General features: G+C 37.9%; 1 protein-coding gene across 6 annotated transcripts in view; it reads left to right on the forward strand.

Moving 5' to 3' along the window:
* Positions 1-23,688, forward strand: part of LOC306855832 (neural cell adhesion molecule 1-like) — a gene marked incomplete at its 5' end in the record, with an annotated part of 280,165 nt that extends 256,477 nt beyond the window's left edge. For 3 of the 6 annotated variants that reach the window (XM_079394734.1, XM_079394732.1, XM_079394733.1), the window contains 6 exons: positions 4,028-4,152; positions 5,302-5,482; positions 13,849-14,047; positions 15,274-15,390; positions 15,716-16,201; positions 22,216-23,688. In XM_079394734.1, coding sequence (XP_079250860.1) covers positions 4,028-4,152; positions 5,302-5,482; positions 13,849-14,047; positions 15,274-15,390; positions 15,716-16,201; positions 22,216-22,339 — 1,232 coding nt within the window. In that variant the 3' untranslated portion in view covers positions 22,340-23,688. Of the gene's footprint in view, positions 1-4,027; positions 4,153-5,301; positions 5,483-7,873; positions 9,452-13,848; positions 14,048-15,273; positions 15,391-15,715; positions 16,202-22,215 lie in introns of those variants that run through there. The other 3 variants (XM_079394736.1, XM_079394735.1, XM_079394737.1) reach the window with 2 other exon arrangements.
* Positions 23,689-24,296: the final 608 nt, after the last annotated feature.

A 24,296-nucleotide genomic window follows, 5' to 3' on the forward strand; every position in this document is an offset into this window, starting at 1 on the left:
GGAAATACTGCTGGTGAAGTGGATTCATAAAGCAATTTGGACCCTATTCTTACCCTGCATAGTTTAAATGGGCTTCATGAGAGCTGATATAGGGACGACTGTTTTGTAAGTGCGTTGATTTTTATTTGTGTTTCAAAAATAAAAACAAACCTGTCCAGGAATTGCTTTATGAATCTATACACACTGTATCTAATGTTACAGAGAAGTATTTATGTTTATAATTTGTTTTCTTTTTGTTGTTTGTGGTTCTGTTTGTACTTTTTGGTCTTAACACGTTCCATGTTTGTATAATTTTTTTCAATGTTTTGTATTTTCCATGTGACCCCCCCTCCCCCCTTCCACTTTCCTTTCCACCAATCATGTGCGTGCGTATCATGTGACTTTGTCATATGACTCTTGCATGGTGCTGATGATGTCGTCTTCGCTGGTGAACAGAAGGTAATTTTTGTTCATTTTGTTTTGTTTTGTTTCTTTTCTTTTCTTTTTACTTTTGGTCTGATTCCCATTAACAGTGAGAACAGACAAGTTAATGAGGGGAAGATAGCGGAAACACCCACCCAGTACCATCAGGATTTATGAGCCATTTCATTTTTGAGTCATTCATCCTTTAGAAATCTCACATCACCTACTTTATTTGGCTTTTTGAAAACCATCAGCCACTCTGCCTAGACAGTAATCCCAAAGCTTAGTCTCCTACACATGCTGCTAGGTGCTCTGCATGCTGAACTTCTTATTGATTTTAAATATATATTTTACTCTACTGACATTTCTACCCTCCCTCTCCAACTCTACTTTTAATAAATGATGCAACTTTTTGAGACAATGTCCAAATAACTTAAAGGAATAGTTCACCCTAAAAAGAAAATTTGCTAAGATTTTATCCACCTTCAGGCCATCCGAGATGTAGATGAGTTTGTTTAGTCATCAGAACAGATTTTGATAAATTTAGTCTCATTTGCTCACCAATGGATCCTCTGCAGTGAATGGGTGCCGTCAGAGAAAGCAATATTATGGATAGAGGACGCGACAGCTTGAAGTTAAAAATATCTTGATGGATTTATTACAAACATGCAGCTTTTAATTTCTTTATGAATTAGAGTCGTGTGGATTGCTTGTGGGTTGTTTTGATGTTTTTTATCAGCTTTCATTCTGACGGCACCCATTCATTGCATAGGATCCATTGTGAGCTAGTGATCTAAAATTTCTCCAAATCATTTCAGATGAAGAAACAAACTCATCTTCATCTTGGGCGAGTACATTTTCAACAAATGTAATTTTTTGGGTAAACTATTGCTTTAAGAGAGTTGCTTAAAGACTAATGAGATGTTTATGATATCTCACAGACTCATTTGTTAAAAAGAGACGCATCTTTTTCGCATCTTTTTTTTTGTTTTCGTACAAATCAGTATAAAGAACATCGATCATAATCCCCTCATTCATTTGCACATCATAAATGTGCTTTACATGATAAATTGTCTTATAGTTGCAGTATGTGCCAAATATGTTCATATCACAAAGACTAACAGCAGTACTGACATTGTTATTGCATGAACACATTCACACACCCTTCTGTTCTCTTTCAGTCTCAGTCTGTATACTCAAAGCCTCTCATGCATGTCCTAATTGTACGTCTTTGTCTCACGAATGTACCTGCTCACTGTCCCTGTCTGCTGTTTTTACATGTGGAAATGTAAAAGAGGAAGATCTTCACTTCCTCATATTTCAAGAAAACGCTCCTACTCTCTCTTTTCCTACCCAAACATTTTTAACGACACACTTGGTTTGAGATGAGATACTGTCTCTTGTCATTTTTCATCCTGAAATATGTCAAATTAGGATAGCAGTTATTATGTCATGATCGAGTGGGACAGTAATCCATGACCATGACCCTTCTAATCCTCCTTCTGCATGGTAGCGCATGTTTGCCCTCTTTCTCTCTGTAACCCTAATCTGTCCTTTGTCTTCTTAGCATCTGGAAATCCTTCAGCTAACTGGAATTGATGACTGGATCTCAGAAAACCTGTTTAACTGCCATCACTCCTGCACTGCTTGTCTTAAATTAACTTGTCTTCATTTAAATTGCAGCATCCGATTACAAACTTTAATCAAGCTTCAATTCATCACGAAGGAAACACCTTAGGCCTCTGTTTTCATGCATGCTTAAACTAACTGCCTGTTGGTCTGAAATTTTCCAAAAATGCCTTTAACTTAAATTAAGCTTAATTACAGATGACTACAAAGAGATTTATCAGGATATGAGACCATAACAAACATATACATATACAGGGTTACGGTTTCAGGCTTACATATTTTACATACCCTTTGCAGAATCTATAAAAGCTTCACAGTCATCTCAAAAGCTTACAATAAGTCATTGACTATATTATCAGTAATTATATTATATTATATTATTACTGTAAGTTTGGTGTTTGTAAGATTTTTGAAACACGTTGCTTAAGTTCACCAAGGCTACATTTAGTTGATCAAGAATATTGTAAAATTGTGAAATATTTTCACTGTTTAAAATAACTAGTTTTCTATTTTAATACTTTTTAAGCAGCCATTAATCCAGTATTTAGTTACATGATCTTTCAAAATTGTTTTAGTTTGTTGATTTCAAGCATTTCTTATTAACAATGTTGACAGCTGCTTAATATTTTTGGACAAACCATGATTTTTTCAGGACACTTAATAGAATAGAATAGAATAGAAAATTCAAAAGAACAGCATTCATTTGAAAATTATTTTATAACATTATAATCATAGCATTTTGGGGAAAAAACAAACAGCATTGTTACTCTTGATTAAATCAGTATGTCCTTGCTGACTAAAAGAATGAATTTCTCTCTGGAAAAATTAAAATAAATAACTAAATAAATCTTACTGACCCCAAACCTTTGACCTGTTGTGTACTATTCTTATATTATATTATAGGGAAAAAACAATATATATATATTTTTTTTTTTTTTTTTTTTTTTTTAAATCCACATAACTTTGCGAAATAAAATGATAAATATCTTGCGGATTCTGCCAGGAGAATGTAATCTTATGAGCAGAACTGAAACCCAAACATCTAATCTAACTTGTTCATTATATTTCTTAGGTCAAACATTCAGATATCCTATTGTCATGACCTGAAATTCATCTCATTTGTCATGTTTTGTATATTTGGTGGCGTATATACACAGTGTCACATCAGTTCCTAATAGGGGTGCTTGTCTAGCAGCTATTTATGATGATTAATGGGAGCAGAGCGCTGTGGCCTCCTCCCAGTCTCCTCTAGTGACACAGGTAGACAGCTAACATCCCAAACAAGCGCCCACACATGCGCATATGCCTCCGCCTTTGGCCCGCTGATATTATTAAATGTAATGGCTGAGAATCTCCAATCAAAGCATGGAGGATAATTAAGGGAGTTCTGTCATTAAGTAGTGGGCAAGTCGAGATAACGAGCTCACCCAGAGACTGCATTACAGCGCCGTTCTCTTCCTCCATCACTGCCACCAACACAGGTCCAGCTCTCATTACAGCCCTCCACATGCCCAAGCGACTCAGCTCCACTTTTGCAAGAGCCAAGCGCTTTCATTAATGTTGCACATTTGGAAGGATGGGAGGCAGAAGTCATCATTATACTGCCAGAAAGCCTCTGCGATGAGATGTCTTGACAGTTTAGCCAAAAACGAGAACAGAGGAATTTAGACTTGACTGTTACATCTCATTCTTTGATCGTTCATTTTACCTTTTTTTTTTTTTTTGCATAGTTTAGAGACCATGCACTGCTATATAACTTCCTTTTAAAATCTCCCAGCTGGGTCAACACTGTAAATTAATTATAAGCTAAAATTAGCCATGAGTTTAATTAGCTAACCTATTTCTGAAGTTCATATTCAGAGAAAAAAAAAGAATACCTTGTGGATTACAAATCAGCTGTTAAAGGATGAGGTGACGTTCACCTGTGGAAATATGACTGTATTAGGGCACATTTTGAATCTGTGCTGAGGTCTGCTAACAGACGTTTTCTCCTCAGGGGAACCTAATCCTCCTAAACTGGAGGCTAAACCACTGTCCACAGGCAATGAGATGAAGGTCCACTGGATCAAGCAGGACGATGGGGGCTCTCCCATCAAACACTATCTAGTGCGCTACAGAGCTGTGAGTATGATTGGACATGAGGTAACATACTTAACTCATCCTGTGGTCTGAATTATTTATACTGCTGTTGCAAGAGTTATATGCCTTTGGAGGGGTAGTGAAGTTCACGGGTCATTGACATATAAAAGGAAAGAAATCTAGTTTAAAACACGTGTAGTGTTCTTAGAAATCGACTCTTTGTGTTCGTGTTTAATTTTGAAAAATGTTTATACAATAAATGACAATGTCTAACAAAAAAAATGTGTATTTGTTTTCATAAATTAGTTCAGAATTATATATGGAAAAGACACAACATGATATTTTATAACCTGAACCAGTCTGACATAAAATGGTCAAGTTATGTGATATTTTAAGAGACACAGGGCCAGATTTACTAAACAGGGCAAATTAGTGAGAGAGCGCAATTCCAAAACAGGGTGATTTACTGACAATGCGCAAATTAAAGAACACAGATGCAACATCTCGTTTACATATCAACCAACCAATATACCACGTGCAGCGCAAAGTAGCGTAGTCGCAAATAAGCAGAGCCGATGCTCATCAGGTGAGGGTGATCTACTTACGACACAGGCGCAAAATAGTTTAAGACATGCTTTTTTGGGGCATTAAATAATGGCATACCAGTAAATATATACCATATATATATATATATATATATATATCATGTTAAACGTTAGTAAATTGTGTGATTCATTTGAATACTCTCCTCGCATAAATTTTGCTGAAAGGGAAACTCCTACAAATGCATATTCAAATGCAAATGCAGGTCAGGTGCAAAAATAACTGTTTTATAGTATATGCTTTAGTATATCCTGACAGTACTATTTTAATGTCAAAAGACAGGTTGCGCTGGTGCGAATTATTGAAATATTATTGAAATATTTTTATATTTATCTTTATTATGAAATCTGGAGAATTCTATCATTTTCTCAAAAAATATCAAATTAAGTTTTATTTTTGAAAATAAAAACATAATCCATAGAAGAGGTGTCGATTCAATGAGAATTGTATTTTTTTGTATTTTTGAATAAATTAGAATAAATAAATACATAATACATTAAAACTATACATAAAAACATGAAAATGAGCATTGTGTTTTTGACCCTTATATACCATCCTTGCTTAAAGAGTGTCTACATGTGTCCGTAGAAGAATCGGCAGGAATGGAAGCCAGAGATCCGCCTGCCCAACGGCAGCGAGTACGTTGTTCTGCGAGGTCTGGACTGGAACACAGAGTATGAGGTCAACGTCATTGCCGAAAACCAGCGAGGACGATCTGAACCCGGCAAACTCTCCTTCAGGACCTTGCCAGAACCCACCGCCATCCCAGGTACGGCCCACCCCCTAACCCTGAAGCACAGCCACTGCTAGCCACCGCAGCCAACAGCCCAACCGCCTCAACCCAACCCCCGTTAACCCCATCCTACTAGCAGGTCTTGTTGTGGATTACACCGGCCACCCTTGTGTCAATTCAGGTTGTGGCCTGGCCTCCCTCTAGAGAGTGATTTGACACAATCTAAGAGCAATAAGAGTGCAGAGTGATAAATGTCTATGAGAGGTGGCCAAGGGTGAGGCCTGGAGACGTTCAGCTCCTCTCCAGAGCCCTGACCCCTCCAGCAACCTCCCCCTGACTCTTGCAGCCGGCTTTATTGCTCATCTCGGAGCGATTGCAGATGATATCAGCGGAGATGAGATTTTCTATTTGGCACTCGGGAGGCAAAAAGCCACAGCAGGTCCGTTAAACCATCCACCCCCTCCAACACGGGCTCGTTTGGTCTGTGCTCCATTGGCAGTGCTGTGTTTTTGTTTTCTTGCGAGCTGCTTCCCCACTGATAAAAATTGGCCCTTAGATCATCCCTCTCTCTATTTCCTCGGTCTCTTTCTTGAGGCTGAACTGAGGCTCAGTTCAGGCTCATTGCTGTAGACCGATTGAATTGGGCTGACTATCTGCCCGCTCTCAGTGGGGATGCATCCTCTGGTTTTGCATGATGACGCCTCAACAGGATTAATGGTTTAATGCTTTACTGAGGACCTAACAGGCATCTGCCAGTGCATGGCCAAGAGACCTGCTTTTTCTCATCCGCTTAGTGGGAAGCAGCCATATAGCAGTGGGAGCTTTGGATCTCGGAGCACTTGTGCAAGACAGGTTCAGATGGATAGAAAAGCCTTCCTTTGTCCCTTTTCCCATCTCTCCACACTTACACATTGCAGAGTTGTTAACCTCAATGTGTAACATGTGGGAGTTCAAAAAAGCGGCTTTATTTTTAGCCCAACATCTGCATTGCATCAGCTGGAGCAGCTGCTGTTAGAAACGATGGTCCAAAAACAGCTGCTCAGACAGCGATTCACGCTTCTCTAGAGTCTCATATTCGGACCAGCATGTGGGAGATGGGTTAGAAACCCTTAAAACTGTCTGGACACTATTATTATCACAAGACATATTCCTTCAGCTTGCAGATGGTCAACACGTCGCGAGTTTGGCAGGAATTAAAATAGGGAGTCAGTGGATTTTCGTGCGTGGTACGGGTAACGGGTTGAGCTCAACCCTGGCCGCGTGACAAATGCTAAAGCTCTACTTCCTGTAATCCAAATCTCCCCGGCTACAGTTGACATGGAATAAAAGCTGTTCTAATACAATGCCCGTTAACGTTTGTGCAATTTAAGTAACATCGGAAAACTCATTCAGTCATCCAGCTCATTATTACACCGTATTGCATCATAACCTGTTTGTTTCGCCTTGTCTTCTGACTGGGCAACATTTCCCTGGTGTTTGCGACATAGAAAGATGAAAGCCTGTTTGTTTCCTAATTTCCTTTAGAGTGTTTTTCTTGATCTGAATGAATTATAATTAATTTAAATGCAATTTTCTGGAAGCACTTGTTTAAAGTTGAAGTGTGTATTTTTTATTGAACAATATTTCATTTTAAAATATCTTCTCTATCTCTGCACAGTAGAGACCATTATAAATAAGCCACTTGTAGATGAATTTCTCCAAAAAGTGTAAACACTGTCTCTGTGATGCTATTAATGACCGTTGGCTTTGGGATGGGACTATCTATTTGACAGAGCCATTGCAGTTCAATTACACTTTTTGTTATTAATGTTGCATTACAGTTTGGAGATGCTAGTTGAGAGGAAATTGCACACTTCACCTTTAAAGAACGGGGGGATATGTAAGATTTATCAAAATTGCCTGCAAAGTATATATACGCAATGTCAAATACCAGGAAAGTTGCCTGATCTGTGTTTCTTGATTGTACATGTCTTTGTGTCCCTTATCATTCCATATTTCCCATTATTTGACTGTCGTTGTTCTTTCATTCTCGACTTGCTGTCATTGCTGTGCTTTTAACATGCTACCACCTTCTTACTTTGGTTTTTACTAACTTGCTTGAACTTTCCTTTGATATTCTTTTCTAATCTTGATTAACCTTTTAAACTTAATTTTCTGTATTTGACCTATTCACTGTCTCTCTCTCTCTCTCTTTTCTCTCTCCCTTTCTCCCAATTTCTTTCCCTGTTTTTTCCTTCCCTCCCTCTTTCCCTTTTTCTGTCTCCATGTGTAAAATCGGACATCACCGGATCATCGCATTTTCAAACATGCACTCAAAACTTTGTTTTTTCCCCATTTTGCCTCTATTTTATTTTTTTTTCTGTGCACTGTCCCTGTGGTCTTCGGGTGTCTTTTTTTGGTGTGGTGATGTGGGATGTGTGGTCTCAGCAACCCTTGGCTGCTCCTCTGTGACGTATGCTCTCGTCACTCTCATGTTATCCATGCTGACTGTGCTAGTGCTCTCATAAACTGGGGCTCGCCAGAGGAGAGGAGCCCCATCCACTCTTCAACCACACCCTTCAGTTTTCTACGCCTTTCTGATCCTCTCGCAGGCTAAACAAACAAACCAACAAACAAAAAAGAATATCAGTTACATGTATTGGAATTAAGCAGAGTGTTCGGTGCTTGTATCATTCTGTTTTCTTTTTTGTTTCTTGTCATTTTTAGTTTCTTATTCATTTTATGTTTAAGCAAGGCAACGTTGATGTGTTTGAAAAGATGTTTTTCAAACCATGGACTTTTTGGGAGTGTTGTAGAAAATCTTTCCCTATCAAGAAGCATAGTCTCTTGATATTAATATCAATATAATTATTCTAGGGCCCATTTAGGAGATAAAAAGTCCTTATTTTCATTACCTTCATTAATTTTATGTTTCTTATTCTTTTGTTGTTGTTATTATTATTATTATTAAGATATTAACTAATTTGGAAGGGTTAGGCACCAAGTTGGAAAACGTGTTTTTGTGACAAAATGTACATAATTTTAGACGATTCCGAAAATCTATACTTTCTGTAATGGACTTTTATTTACATTTTCTTTTCTCTGCTTCTTACTTGAAAAGACCATTCAAAACTAATGCTATGCTGTTAAACTCATTCACATCAATAAGTGTCAACAAGTTTCAACAGTGTAATTTAATTATGTTCTGTAATACATTTTTTGTATACACGTACCAGTATGGTGTCATGCTGTTATCATTGTAGGTTTTAAGAAAATACGGTAAGCTAGATGGATTTTTTTGTTTATTTTGTGTTTTTAACAAACGCAACATGGATTTGAGTCAAAATCTCATGGCAGCGAATTGCATTGGACTGAAATGCGTGGCCGTTTCATGTTTGTCCCATGATTACATGGTGCTCAATGTCGGTTTTGAGGGACCCATGGAGCCTTTTACTTTTAAAAGGCAGGAGTGTTCTGCAGTACTTCTGATTGACCATCTCTACTCTGAAATGCTAAATTCCTTAAGGCTGTTTTTTCTTGCTTAGACAGGATTTAACATAAACACCCCCCAGACTGAATTTTAATGCGAAACCCACAAGTGTTCTTGTGTGTATGGCACCGCCTCCGTTGTAACCATATAAATCAATTTTGAACATTAGCGATGGACGGATACAAGTATGGACGTCGACTGACCTCCAGCCGGCTGTCCGTATTAAAGAAGATTGTGGTCAGTTTACATGTCCGAGGCTGCCGTATGCCATCGAGAACGGAGATACGAGTGTCATTATTATGCAAGACCTATGCAGGCATTTCCTGGGAGGGTGTCGCGTAAAGTGCAACTAATGTAATTAAGTGTCTTACAGTATAAAAGCTCATATAAATGGCAGGGTTATGGAAATAAATGGGGGAGGGAATGGGGGTCGTTTGTTCAATAAAATGGAGTAGCATTTGTTTCCCATTTTGGAATGGATTCTCATGGTAATAAAGTGATGCGCCCTAGAGTTTTGACTCTTGGAAACGCATGTGCCAATCAGTTTGTGGGGCTCATCATTCATATAAAGGTGCGTCTCTGTCCTTAATCATTGTGTGTTGTGCTATGTGACATTTCATCATAAAAGCAGCACCTAGTTTGGTCCGTCTGGGATGTTTAATGCCACTCCGGATGGATCATCAGCTTCATTCATACTAGCAGAACCAGAGGCAAAATGACTTGAGAATCCAAACTTGGCACCGGCAGAAGTGCCACTTGTTCACACTTATCACTGAGAGTGACTGGAGATGGAGGCAAGTGCCAAGTCTGGAGGTGTCTCAATAACCTGAGAGTCTTCAGAACAGACTGAACATTTGTAATGACCATGCCGTGAAGGTTAAAATGGGCTGTTAGCGAAAAGTCGCATTCAGCAGATGCCTCTAGAGCATTTAAAAAGTATTCTGGTGATCTGTTGTAGATTTTTACAAATTTACAAATTGTTATAACACCTGCAGTTTGATTTTCGATCCTGCAGTAGCTTTATTTAATACAAAATATGTAATATTCAATACAGCGGTTAAAGTTTGACTAGTTAGCATTAGCTAGCTGCTAGCCCCTTCCATAACTACATTCTGAGGACTCAAAACCTGCTTTTCCATTGATGGCCATGCAAAATTAACCACAAATTAATTTGCTAGTATTTCTATTATATAGAGTACTACAGCTATAACAACAAAACTCGGAAGACTAATTCAACAAGAGTTTTTTTCCTGTGGTAAACATAACTTGACAATACTTGGATGATTTGTTGTACAACATGATTTAAAAAATAAATAAATGTTGTCAATTTACATTTACCGCGAACCTTGTTTTACTCATAAATTGAAAAAACTTTCTCTATGTAGCCCATAGCAAATTAGTCATCTGAGTTTTGACATCACTGCTGCAGCACTCTAAATATACATTCTGTTACAAGTCATATGACATTTACAGCTCAAGTAATTGGCTTGAAAAGTATGTTCAGAACTGAATACCTATGATGAACAAAGACAGTAGCATACAGGTGTTCCAGGTGCATTGCCATGGGAATGCTAACAGCTAACTCTGTCCATGTATTCCAGACTGCCTTGTTTCAACCTAACACTCAAATATAACATGCACCACATTGTCAGTTTTTTTCACACCAATTTTCAGTATTCAGAACATGATAAGGTTTGTAATATGTGGAGACAGCTCGAGTGTCTGAAAGACCTTTCAAGCACGCTGCTGAGTCAGCAGAGCAGGGTGTTTTTGGCCAGTGAAGGAGCTCAGCGAGACAGCCTTTGTGCTCAGATGTGTGCCGTGATTTATCGTACTTGTTAAAATGCAGGCTGAAGCTCAGGAAAACAAGTGCGGCCCACTCTGCGCCCCGAGCTAGGAGAAGCGCTCTCGGCCCTCTCCTGGCTGGCCGCTAGATTAAATCTGTCAGCTCTACCTCCCGTTACCCTGACTCTTATACACATCCACGGAGTGTGTTGACTGCTACGATGGCTAGATTTCATCACAAAGTCCACAGCACCAGATTACCTATCATACAGGTTTCTTGGTTTAAATTCATAATACATTTTGGATTATTGTAGGTCTATTGCAAGTCTTGAGCACAGTATTCTTAGAGCAGTAAGACTTATGTGGAGCTGCAGGTTGAGATGAGTTTTTGTTTTTTTCTTAGAAAGGGTTTGTCTAATGCATTTTTCCTCCAGGTCTCTGTTGAGTGCATCCATAATTCATGATCTCCTTGATACATGTAGATGTGTTTTAGGTCTTTATGTGGCTCCATCAATGATTTAGAAGGACGTTTCATTAGAGACGCTTCATGTGACGTTGCCTAGAACTCAATATAAACCTAATTGCAAATTCAGTCAGCTTGTTCATCTTAATTCTCAGTATAATCTATGGCTGTATACTCACAAGAATACTTGAATGAACTACCAATTGAGTGTTATGCTAACAATAAACTATGTTAGCATAATTTTTTGCAGCCAACATTTTATTTCATCAAAGCTGTGTGCACCCAGATGCACCCAGAATATGATGTCTTATGATATGATTTTGCTGAAAACAATAAATTTTAAAGAATAAAATGACCTATTACAGAACAACTGCTTTAAGATAGGCGTTATTAGCTTTCTACCTGTCTCAATTTTATTTTATTTTAAAGGTGCTGTATGTAGGATTGACATCTAGCGGTTGAACTAAGTATTGCAGTCCAAATTCAAAATATTGGAGAGGGTTTTTTTCACCCAGCCCCTGCTCCTCAGACTTGACGCACACGCAGGTTGCCAGATTAACGACACCAACAGGAACGAGTGCACATGACAATGAATGACATGAAATACGCTGTGTTTTGCGCCAACTGGCGACCCGGGGTGCCGAAATGCAATTGGGTAAACTGGCAGTGGGCTGGTTTCACAAACCAAAACTGAGACCAACATTCCAGCCCGTAATGCACATTTTCAAAGGAGAATAACTGATTTCTCTGTAGCATTGTTTTTCAGATAAACAAGTATGTTAACTTAGCATGTTTCTTAAATATCTGCAAACATATTATGGTATTTTTATGCTTTAGTAGAGTCAAAAACTTACATACAGCACCTTTAAATCAGAATTTTTCTAAAATATGTTGTATTTACTTTTAGCTACATGGGATGTCCCTTTGTTAGTCCAAATGCACTTTGGTCATCCACATGGTTTTACAAGGACCACTTGAAAAAGACATGTTCCCACAATTGAATCAAATATTTCCGCATAGATTGATATAATTTGATCACATTTCAATTGTGCATTATGTTTACTTATCCAGACGATGTCCATCCATCTCAGTAGATCCTGTAGTTATTTAGCATTTTCATGGTGTAGCTTGTCATTCCTGGTAAGTAGTCTGTGTTTTCAAGAGTTGAAAACAGTTCTGCTTGTGTTTCTCCGTCTCGTTTAATCCTTGTTCCTTTAACATGGTGTTTTCTTTTACTTTCATCAGTATGGCTTCCGTTTTTTGTGTTGTGTGTGTGTGTGTGTGTGCTGATGCAGGAGTTACCCCATAAGTGAATGCACTAAGAGCTGAATATTGAGATTATCTTCACCGTTCCATGCCAGTGCAATTTCTCTGTTAAAATACGTGCATGAATACGAACAGAACAAGCCTTGTAGTTAACGTTCTGAGCAAGACTGCTGAAGTTCTGTACAAAGAGAGTTAATTATGTCTCTGAATAAGCATGCTGGGTTCATTTCCATGTGAGTGATGAATGCCCTGCTTCAGAATGACGCTGTATGTGATGCTATGTTGAATACTGTGTGGATAACACTTGAAAGGCATCCCAATTTGGCAATCTGTGTGGTGAACCTAAACATTATGGGCGTGAATTCACTAAGAATCAACTGATTGCACTGTTTATTTGCACACAATTGTTGTTTTAGTAATTCTGATGATGATGCAAATAAATAATTAATCTGCGTAACTCCTGATCTTGCCATGTTGTGAAGGATATATATCAGACAACCATAATCTGGCATACTTTACTGGAACTGTACAGCATGGTCTTAACACTGTGATCCAGGCACCTCTTTAAAAAGTGTAAAATGGACTCATCTACACCACGCATTTGGACGTACGCCCGGTTATAACGCTCTTCTCCATCGCCTGATTATCATTTGATGAATTACTGCTGCCATGATTAATAGAAAATGTACACAAACATAAAATTCTGTTAACCGCTCTTGGAAGGCTTGACGTTAAGTTTTGTGAGGTTCAGTTCCTAATTTACAAAGAGAGTAGCACTTCACCAATTGCAGTATAATGACTCAAAGGGACAGTTCATCCAAAAAATGAACACTCTTTCATCATTTGCTCACCCTCATGTAATTTGAAACCAGTATTACTTTCTTAATTCAAGAACAAATAAAATAAACATCTCTTTTTTTTTTGTCCATAGAATGAATGTAAATGGGATCCAGTGTTGTTTTGCACTTTGTTTACTTTTATTGTATAGAAGGGAAAAAAACAGTTGAAACAGAAGAAAGTAAGTCGCACACAGGTTTGAAACAACATGAAGGTGAGTAAATGATGACAGAATATTCATTTTTGGGTGAACTCTCCCTTTAATTTAAATATAAAGCAGTGCAATTCAGTGCATTTAGTTCCTGGATTGCTTGTGGTTAGTGAATAAAACGCAGTATGTAAAAGTGCAGTTGTTTAGTGAATTCGCCCTTATGTGTTTCTATGGGTGTGTTGGCTTTAGTCCTAACTGCCTTCAACAAACCAATCCTTTCAGCTCACTTCAAATTAGTACAACATACAAAATAGACTGAATTTCTTTTCTAGACTGCATAGATCACTTTGGCATTGTGGAAAAGCCTCACACTTTAAGGTTTGCAGTGACATAATTTTGTTTTGACTTTCTCCTCTTCCTGTTTCCCAAAGAAATCAGCTCAGGGTTGAGCACCGGGGCTATCGTGGGCATCCTCATCGTGGTCTTCATCCTGCTCCTCTTCGGCGTGGACGTCACATGCTATTTTCTAAACAAGTGTGGGCTTCTCATGTGCATTGCCGTCAACTTCTGCGGCAAGTCTGGGCCCTCTGCCAAAGGGAAGGATATCGAGGAGGGAAAAGCCGCTTTCACGTGAGCCTGTCTTTTCCTTTCCCTATCATCTGTGTGTGTTCCCTTGTCCGATAACAGCATCCATCACAGCTCTCCTATCATTATCGCTCCCATCAGCTCTACAGGAGGGCTTGAGGCAGGGCTGATTGTGACACATCTGACTCTATGAATGAGAATGATGTGAATATTGGCTCATGGCGGCAGTGTTGAGATAAGAGGAGAGCAGGAGAAGTGCATGCTGCTTAGGAATGAAAAGGTTGCATCTGTTTGAAAATGCCTTGCAAAGAAAACCTTTTCTTTTTTTAATTAGCAAGTTATCCATATTTTGATGTCATTTTATTGCACTGAAGGGCTCTACAATATAGTTTTCACAAATATGATAAATATAAAAATATAGTGCTAAAAATAGCTATTATCGTATGTCTGAAGAAAATAAACTTAAAGTTGTTATAAAAAATTTCTTCTTTTCTTTCCATGTCAATATTTTTACATTAATTTTAAATAAATATGACATTAACCTTATTTAGCATTATATTCAAAATATGTATTATATTGTTTTTGGGGTTTTTTTTGTTACATTTTATTTTATGGTCCAATTCTCGCTATTAACAAACCATTAACAATGGCTTTTGCCTCAATAAACTCCTAATTACTGCTTATTAATAGTTAATAAGGTAGTTTAGATGTTGGGCAGGATTGTCAAATATGGACATGCAGAATATGTGCATTTTAAGTAATAAACAGCTAATATGTTAATAATAGGCATGTTAATAAGCAACTAGTTAATCATGAGAATTGATCTCTATACTAAAGTGTTACCTTTTTTCTTGAATTGAACTGCCAATAAATATAAAAATATGGTGTCAGAATATATATCTTAGAATTAAATAAATGTACATTTTCCTGTTACCTTACATTTTACAAAGATTATAAATTTTAAATAAATCTGACAATAGCTTTTTTAGCACCATATGTTTTTCAAAAAAAGCTAATTTTCCCTCACATTTCTTACTTTAATACCATGACAGCTATAAATGAATATAAACACGCTATTGCCAGAAAAGTATGCCATATGGTGCAAGACAAATTTGTTTATAATCATCAACGAATTTTAATCAGTGCTGCTAATTTGAACAAATCCTGATCTATGTTAACCAACAATGTTCACTACATGTTTGCAAGCCATAAATCCACACCCTTTGTGATTTTTGTTAATCTCTGTAACTCTGGTGTGTCATTTTTTACAGTAAGGATGAATCTAAGGAGCCCATTGTGGAGGTAAGGACTGAGGAGGAACACATACCAAATCATGAAGGAGGAGGACCCACCGAACCCAATGAGACCACCCCTCTGACCGGCCCTGAGTGAGTCCCTAAACACACACATACACACACAGTCCAAAACACAAAAGTCTGGTCTTTTCTTCAGGTTATTAACATCTACCTGTGTTTCAGTCTCTCTGTTGTAGCTTAATGTTGTAGATACCACACACCCCTCACTTTTTGTGATTATCTAACATGGTATGTTTTATTTTGAAATGCATGTTGGACTTACTGATGTATGTGTATGTTTTGCGTTGGCCTTCCCTCCCTCCCCCTCCTTTTTCTTTGTGTGGATCTCCCCCCCCCCCCCCATCTCTCCTCTCTCTCTCTCTCTCTCTCTCTCTCTCTCTTCCCGCTGTCCTCACAGGCACGCTGCTGACACCACAGCAACCGTAGTGGACTTGCTTCCCTCTGTAACCACTAACTCAGACCCCGGCACTGAAAGTCCTGCTAGCGATAGCACCACCCTTACCTCAAGCACCGCCCCTGCGGCCGACCCTAAAACGGCCCCTAAAGTTACCCCCCAATTCAGCACCCCCAAACCTAGCGTCACCTCTCCCACCTCCCCACAAGCTGCTCCTGCAGCTGTGGCCCCTCTGGTGGACCTGAGCGATACACCCTCCAGCCAGACCTCAAAGTCCTTAGATGTCCCCCAGCCATCTGATTCAACCCCTGCAGATTTGGCCAAAGCCGATGGCCAGAGCCCGGCTGAGCTGGCCAATCCCCCCCAAAGTAAGGACTCTCAGGTACAGGGAGGAGCCCACCAGACCACAGATAGTGACCTTGCCAAGGATGCGCTGGCCAAGCCCTCCAGTGACTCCTCCAGCGCACCGTCCGCACCCAGCCAGAACGAGTATGGCCACCTCTAGATATTTAGTTGTGTTTGTGTCCTTAACCATCTCCACTTTCTCACTGTCTGTTTTCTCCGTCACCCCCCTCCCTCTTCAGTTTCTTCTCACTTCTTAATGTAAAATCCGAATTTCATCAGGTTCCTCCTTCATCTTCAATCTTAGCGTGTATTCCCTTTGGTATTCAAATGAGAGATGACTTGATGCGCTGAGACAGCTTGTGCAGGTTTATTTGCACCTCTGTAAAAACCAGTTCAATGACAGCGCTTCAAAGCACACCGGCATTATAAATGTGTAAAATTGTTCTTTCGGTTTTGTTTTTCCGAGCGAGCTAATTGATTCCTCCATTATCACTGGCAGAGCCTCACAATGATTGGTTGTCATAAATGGCACAATTCCACAGCTGATGATTTTATAAATGATGGCTTTCAAAGCTGAAAAGGACAGTGAGAAATAAATTAGCAGCCTTAATGGTGCTATTGAAAAAAAGAGTGTCTTAGAGAAGGCCTCAGTATGATGGTTGTAATTATATTAACACAGCAGATGAGGTGCGGTGTCATTTGTGCCCCTGTGGGTGAAATGGCCAACTTCAAATGGCCAGCTGATGGAATAAAAAACTTGGGAAAAAATGATTCATTAGTCATTACAGTCATTAAAGATGTGCTACGGACGTAAAATAAAAACAATTCTGCATCTAACTTGCAGATTTTATGTCTGAACCAGTGATAGAGAGGACAGAAATATATGCTGTAACTTTAAATATATATATATATATATATATATATAAGAAAAAAAGCTTTAATTTTTAGATTTTACATTATGCTGGATGGTGTGATTTAATTCTGATTAGTTCATTCTGTCTGAAAGAATCACTCAGTTTGACAGGAAAAATACATCTGATTGTTATGGAAATAACCATCATAGTTCAGTTTAGTTCACTTGATGTTCACTTGGAGCAGATCCACTGCTGTTCAAAAGATACTGAAAAATGCATTACAATTTCCACAAAATACTAAGCAGCACAACTGTTTTCAACATTGATAATAATAAATGTTTCTTGAGCAGCATATAAGCATATTAGTGGGATTTCTAAAGGATCATAATATATTCAAATAGAAAACAGTTATAATAAATTGTAATAATATTTCACAACATTACTGTTTTTACTGTATTTTTATCAAATAAATGCAGGCTTTGTGAACATAAGAGACTTTCAAAAACATTACTGACCCCAAACTTTACTGAACTTAACCAAACTTTGTTACTGAAAATAATGTCTCTGTGAAGCATTATGAAGACAACACAAATTAAATTAGAGTCTTGTTTAGTTGATCCAAATGGCCTCAAACAAATCTCTTGAATATATTCCAAAAATGTTCTGCCATGAACTTTGCAAACTTTAGCAAAACCAGCCAGTACTTGTTCTCCATCTGACACAAGATTTGAGTGGATTTGGTCCATGGCTCTGAATCATAACTGTGCCAGATATGCCAGAATGATAGTAGCTGCAATTGTTTACAGCACATTTTATTGTTCACAAGCACTATGGAAATGTTGTTGTGAAATTGAACTAAAACTAGTGAAAATTCCAGCTAGAATGTGCAAAATATATATAAATGAAATAAGCCTGTTCTTTAGTCGCTGGAGCCATGCTGAGAGCATCGGAGCAGCGCCTCAGAATAGCAGCGGTTTTATTCATTCAAGGGCGCATATTACAAAATTAAACGAACATTTCACATCTGACAGATTCAGTCCTGCTTGCTTTGTGGAGATGCCTAATGGAGCCAGAAGTAGCGGCGTCTCCAGGCTCGCGTAAATCAGGCTCCTCCGTAGCGCACTCTTTCTCGCTCTGTTGCGAAGTACAGAGAAAATCGTCTGTTAAATAGTCAGCCAAGACTTCCAGCAGGGAATTAGCGGGAGCATGGCGTTTGTTAAATATTTACCAGAGATGTTGTTTTCCCCACTTCCATTTGTGCTCTGTAGTTTGCGCTTTCTATGTACAGCCCAATCAGCACACGTCAGGCATGTTCTCTCTGTCTCAGTTCGGCTTAGTTGTCTAATTTGAGCAGGAATTGGTTGCCACCTGGGCTTATTGGCTCCGTCTGTAGATTTTCGACTGCCTGAGTGACTTCCCTGGTCTTCACAGAACCAGCAGAATATCAGTGGAACTCACTCTGCCATCTATAGACTATCAAGATGCTCTTCCCATGCCCTATCAAGATGGGAAGAGCTTTTCCCCTTCAAGAATGAGAGTTTGCACTTTTAAAGACATCTCGCCAAGGATGCACACTGACAAACGATGGAAGGTTTTCTTGCTGGAGCCTCAGCATGCTCAGAAGGAATAATGATGCATAGTGTCCATAGCGGAGCTAGAGTTTTATACATGGGGGGGGGGGTGTAGACCGTGGCAGAAAACCAGTGTATACCTCCAAACTGGCATAAAAAAGCATGAAATCCTATGATTGCTGATTAATTCACATTACCCCCCAAAAACATACCGTAACTTCAAATGTTAATGTATTGAAATAAGACTATTGGTTAGTCTTATTTTTCTTATTTCTATCATCTCATTAACCAGTGGTTTGGAGCAAAAGATCTAACTTTAACTTGTAGGCTACAGTGAATTTTGTAAATGTTGCTCATAACTTCAACTCACTTCAAACAGGGCTGCCAACTTTTGAGTTCAGCCTGGAGGGAGAATTATTCAGGAATAATTAACAAGCTTGCGATTAAGTACATGTTATTTTTTTCTAAATTTTTCTAAACTTGTGTACAAGTTTATATTAGACAAATTTGTATAATTATGTTATATCTATATATTTTAGTGCTGTCAAACGAAAATGAACGTGACGCGAGTGTGTGTGTTCGTAAGAGGCTGGAAATAGACGAGATGAAGCATGATGCGGAACACTAGATGCATCGCATCCTTGAGTTTGAGGCTAAAATAAACGCTTCTTTTAGTTCTTTTAGTAGTCTTTTAGTTAAACAAAGAAAATGAAATAGTAGCATGTGCCACCCTGGACACCGCTTTGTGTCTGTCGCAGTCATTCGGCGGTACTCTGCACACTTGGCTGCTCTTCATAAGAGCCCAGAATGTGATCAGATAGCTTTATTGTGATGAGCGTAGTGACATTCGGCCGGGGAACAAACAGCTCAGACCTCGGACACCGACAAAGCAGCTTGCTCTTGTGTCGTACCACTGAGATCGTGTAGATTGTAACACGAGACGCCCTCACTCCACTACGCCCATTCTCTTCTCTACAAAGCCTCTCTGTGGCTCTGCCGTATGCAAGAGCGCTCAACACCGCCACCGGTGGTCCTGCTTCATGGTGTAGAGGCCGTTGCTGTTTGGGCATGCTTGACGAATATAATGAACGATCATTCACAGCTGATATCAGCCTGGCAACAAGGCAGGTGTGCTAAAAATACGACGGAAGGGAATGTGTTCGAAATCCCTTTCGATTCCCTGCCAGCAAAGCTCATCTTTAATTTTCGTGGTTCATTATGCATTTATGAATGATTTGGCACGCCAGTACAGTCAATTCCATTACAGGAATTATCAGCCTACTGCAAAATAATTTAAGTAAACTTCCTTTTTTCAAGGCCCACTATGTGCTCTGTCAGCTCCCTTGAGAACAAATGTCTATGTGCCCTGTAAAATATTCAGTAATAGGCCGTTTGTGGCGGATGATTTTCATTTATTTATGATTTATTATTTATTATTATTATACGTTTTGCTCCAGCCTGACCCCAAGAGACAAGCGCTCTATGTATCAACAAACTATTACACAGCCAATAAGCGCAGAGGGAGAGGTTAACATGTATGAGGATTGTGTCTGCAGCAGAAAGGCTCTCTGCACCAGTGCCATGGATTTACTGTTCACAGCAAGCTATATTATGTATCATATGAATCATACCTGCATGCACTGTTCTTCTGTTCTCATACATGTTCATGCTCATGAATAATCTTTGATGTAACCATAAGATAACCAAACAGATCCTGTTAGCTGTGAAATTGATTGGCTACAATGAAGTCTGTTCCTTCAAAAAATTAAAGGGACAGTTCACCCAAAAATGTGTTATCATAGTTTCTTCCTCATGTCATTACAAACATATATTGCTTTATTTATTTTGTGGAAACACAACAGAAGACATTTTTTATATTTTACTGACTGCTCTTTTCTGTATATATACACTGCCGCTCAAAAGTTTGGGATCAGTAAGATTTTTAATGTTTTTTAAGGGTGTCTCTTCTGCTCATCAAGGCTGTATTTATTCGATCAAAAATATAGAAAAAACTGTAATATTGTTAAATCTTATTGCCATTTCTAATATTGGTTTAAAATAGAATTTATTTCTGATGCAGCACTGAATTTTCAGCATCATTACTCCAGTCTTCAGTGTCACATGATCCTTCAGAAACCATTGTAATATGCTGATTTATTATGAGATCTGAAACTATTGTGCTGCTTCACATTGTTTTTGGGAACGTGATACTTTTTTTCTTTGATGAACAGAAATTGAATATTCAAAATATAAATCTTTTCTAACAGTGTAAGTCTTTACTAAGACTTTTTTATTAATTTAACACATCCCTCCTGAATAAAAGTATAACTTTTTTTTTAAAGAAAGAAAAAAAATGGTAACACTTTACAATGTCATTTGTTAACATTAGTTAATGTATTGACTAATATGAACAAACAATGAACAATACATTTATTACACGCTTTATTAATCTTTGTTAATGTTAGTTAATAAAAATAGTTGTTCATTGTTTGTTAATGTTAGTTCACAGTGCATTAACTATGTTAACAAGCACAACTTGTGATTTTAATAATGCATTAGTAAATGCTGAAATTAACATTAGAAATTGTTCATTCTTAGTTCATGTTAACTAATGTAGTTAACTAAAGTGACCCAATGAACCTTATTGTAAAGTGTTACCGAAAAAAATGTACTGACCCAAACTTTTGAATAGCATTGTATATTGTAACACAAAATTATTTTTTTTAATAAATGCTGTTCTTTTTAACTTTTTGTATCAAAACGTATCACAGGTCCCAAAAACAAAATGAAGCAGCACAACGGTTTCAACATTGATTATAAATCAGAATATTAGAATGATTTCTGAAGGATCATGTGACACTGAAAACTGGAGTAATGATGCTGAAAATTCAGGGCTGCATCACAGAAATAAATTATATTTTAAAGTATATTAAAATAGAAAACTGCTATTTTTAATTGCAATAATATTTCACAAAATGATTTTTAAATAATTTAAAAAAAATCTATATTTTTGATCAAATAGATACAGCCTTGATGAGCAGAAGAAACTTCTTCAAAAAACATTAAAAATCTTACTGATCCCAAACTTTTGAGCGGCAGTGTATATATAAATATATAAGAAATGAATACTTTTTAGTACAGACACGTTAAATTGACCAAAAGTGGCATTAAAGCCATTAATAATGTTACAAAATATTTTCATTTCAAATAAAATAGAAAACAGATATTTTAAATTGTGACCATTTTTTTGGATAAAATCTTTGATCAAATAAATTCTTTGTCTGTAACAAGATCTGACTTGAATCATACCCTCGCAAATCCAGATATTGTTACTACCCTCATAAACATGCCAAAGAAACCTAGGGCTGATGTCAAGATTTTTGTCACATATGAAGACTTTGACAATGACTCATCTGAACCACTTTTACGGTCATTATATGGTGTTTCTTTGTCATTTGAGGAGCATTGAGCACCAGTCTTCATTCACTTTCATAATGTTAAAAACAATACCTAGCATATTCTTCAGTTTCATCAAAATCCATCTTTTCTGTTTCACTAAAGAACGAAAAAGAAGGAAAGAAACTCACACAGGTTTGACAGAACATGAATAAATAATAACAGAACAGTCATTTTTGGGTGAGCCGATCCTTGGAAATAATATAAAGGGCAGCAGCAGCCAAACAGAGGACTGAAATACACTGCTGATAAACTTCTCTTTTCTCTTTCCCCCCAGTGGTAAAATCATTGTAAAGGACAAAAGTAAAGCGCCGGAGACAGAGGTAAACAAAACCCCGGCGGAGGTGAAGACAGTCCCTAATGAAGCCCCTCAGACGAATGGCAATGAGAGCAAAGCATGATCCGGAATCGGCGAGCGCACGACAGTCGCAGACAGACAGCACCACACCACCACCATCACATCTCAAACACAAGGGTTTCTTTCTTCAGTGTCTTTGAGTTCGCAGAATAAAACACATCTGTAGATGTATAGAGCGCCTAAAGATCTCAAGCACATGCCTTTTATTTTGTACTTTTCGATTGTTTTTACTATTGAAATGTATCTTTTCTTTCATCAATGCAAGAAGGAAAGATTCTTTACCTCTAGCGCAGTCTCCTTGACCTCTGTAAGATCAGTGTCTTTCAAATACACTCAATGTCTTTCGAGGAAGTTGAAATTTAGTAGATTTCGCCTTCACGCATTCAGCCCACAGTGCCGTTTCAAATATGTCCCGTTTTATTACATGAAGTATTGCCATTATTTTTGTCTGCCACATATAATTTTTTTTTACTTGTGTTTAAATAATGTACAAAAGCAACTGCCTTTTTATTTTATTTTTCACATTATTTTTTGAGTTAGCGATAGATTTTTAGCATGCTTGCTTTGCAGAATAATTTTTTTATGTCTAATTTTTTTGGTATTATCCCAGCCCTAAGTGTTTACAGCATTTTACAATGATATCCCTCATTAACACGCCATTTGCTTCTCTTGCAAACCCGACACAAACGATCACGCAGGTTAGAGGTCTGAACTAGCGGTTAGGGTTAGACTATACAAAACACCACTACTACTTTTTCCCATTTTATATGTTATTTCATATTACAACACATGCCATTTCCCTTGAACCTTAAGAGTTTCTTCTTTACTTCAGTTCTTTAACAGAAGATTGAGAGTCAAAGAGGTCTCCCGCAGTGATCCTCGCTTCAAAACATCCCGCAAATCCTTTAAAAAAAACAACCTTAGACAAGAGGTCTCCTTGAGAGAATACAGTACAAGCGTCGCTGTTTCACTCGTGGCCTAACAAAAACATCAGGTGCGCATGTGTGCGTAACACTCGTGGGACGTCCCATATGATGTCTGCCTGTTGCTCCATTGGCGTTTGCCCCTATAATTGATAGATGTTGCATTAAAATGAAGCCCTACCCCTTTGATACTGACACAAATGCAAATGTTTGTCGGTTTTCATGTCTTGAATGGCCAAATTATTGTTTTACTTTTTATTTAAGCCATAGTACACCGGTGTGGATCGTAGCATAAAGAATATTCAGCCTGACTTTTTTTGTACAGTGTTTCTCATTCTTTAGGCTGCAAGCTTGTGCACTGTGAATGCGTGAAAATCCTAGTGTGTTCTTTGTACTAGAATCAAAAAAATAAGAGTTTCCATAGGTTGTGAAAGCCGTAGCTGTTAGTTTAAAAAATGTTCATCATGATAAGAATAAAAAAAGATGTAAAAAAAAAATTAATAAATAAATAAAAAATGACAGCAGCAGAAGTGAAATACGGACACAAAAGGAGCTGGTGCCTTCAATATAACCATCCTCTCGTATGCAGGCCAGCTGCACTACTGTCTCTGTGACAACATACCCCGACGCTGTCAGATGGTCCAGATCTGTAAACTGTGAAAATAATACGTTTGTTTCTTGATCAAATGTGTTGTCACTTGGTCTTTTTGGTCTGAGGGTGTAAATGGATCGTGAATTTCTTAAAACTTTAGTTCTCAAAAACTCGACAACATGCCTCTATTTAACTGATGCAAAATAAGACATATATATACATATATAAATAGAAATATATTCACACAGAAAACTGTCTCGATGCATTTCGTCTCATAGGCGCCCGAGGGTTGCCTGCTCACCCGCCATTTAATTACAAAATCTCTTGTTCATCCAGTTTGGTCAAATGCCTTGTCAGTGACATTTATTTTTAAACCTGAAATAAGCATGCAATGTATTCTAAACTAGATGTCATTGGTGTTAAGGTTACGAACTGAATTGCTAAATAACTGAAAATGTCAAAGGTTGTCACTGTTCACTGTTCAC

The sequence above is a fragment of the Barbus barbus genome, assembly GCF_936440315.1.
Source record: "Barbus barbus genome assembly, chromosome: 36".
Taxonomy (NCBI): domain Eukaryota; kingdom Metazoa; phylum Chordata; class Actinopteri; order Cypriniformes; family Cyprinidae; genus Barbus; species Barbus barbus.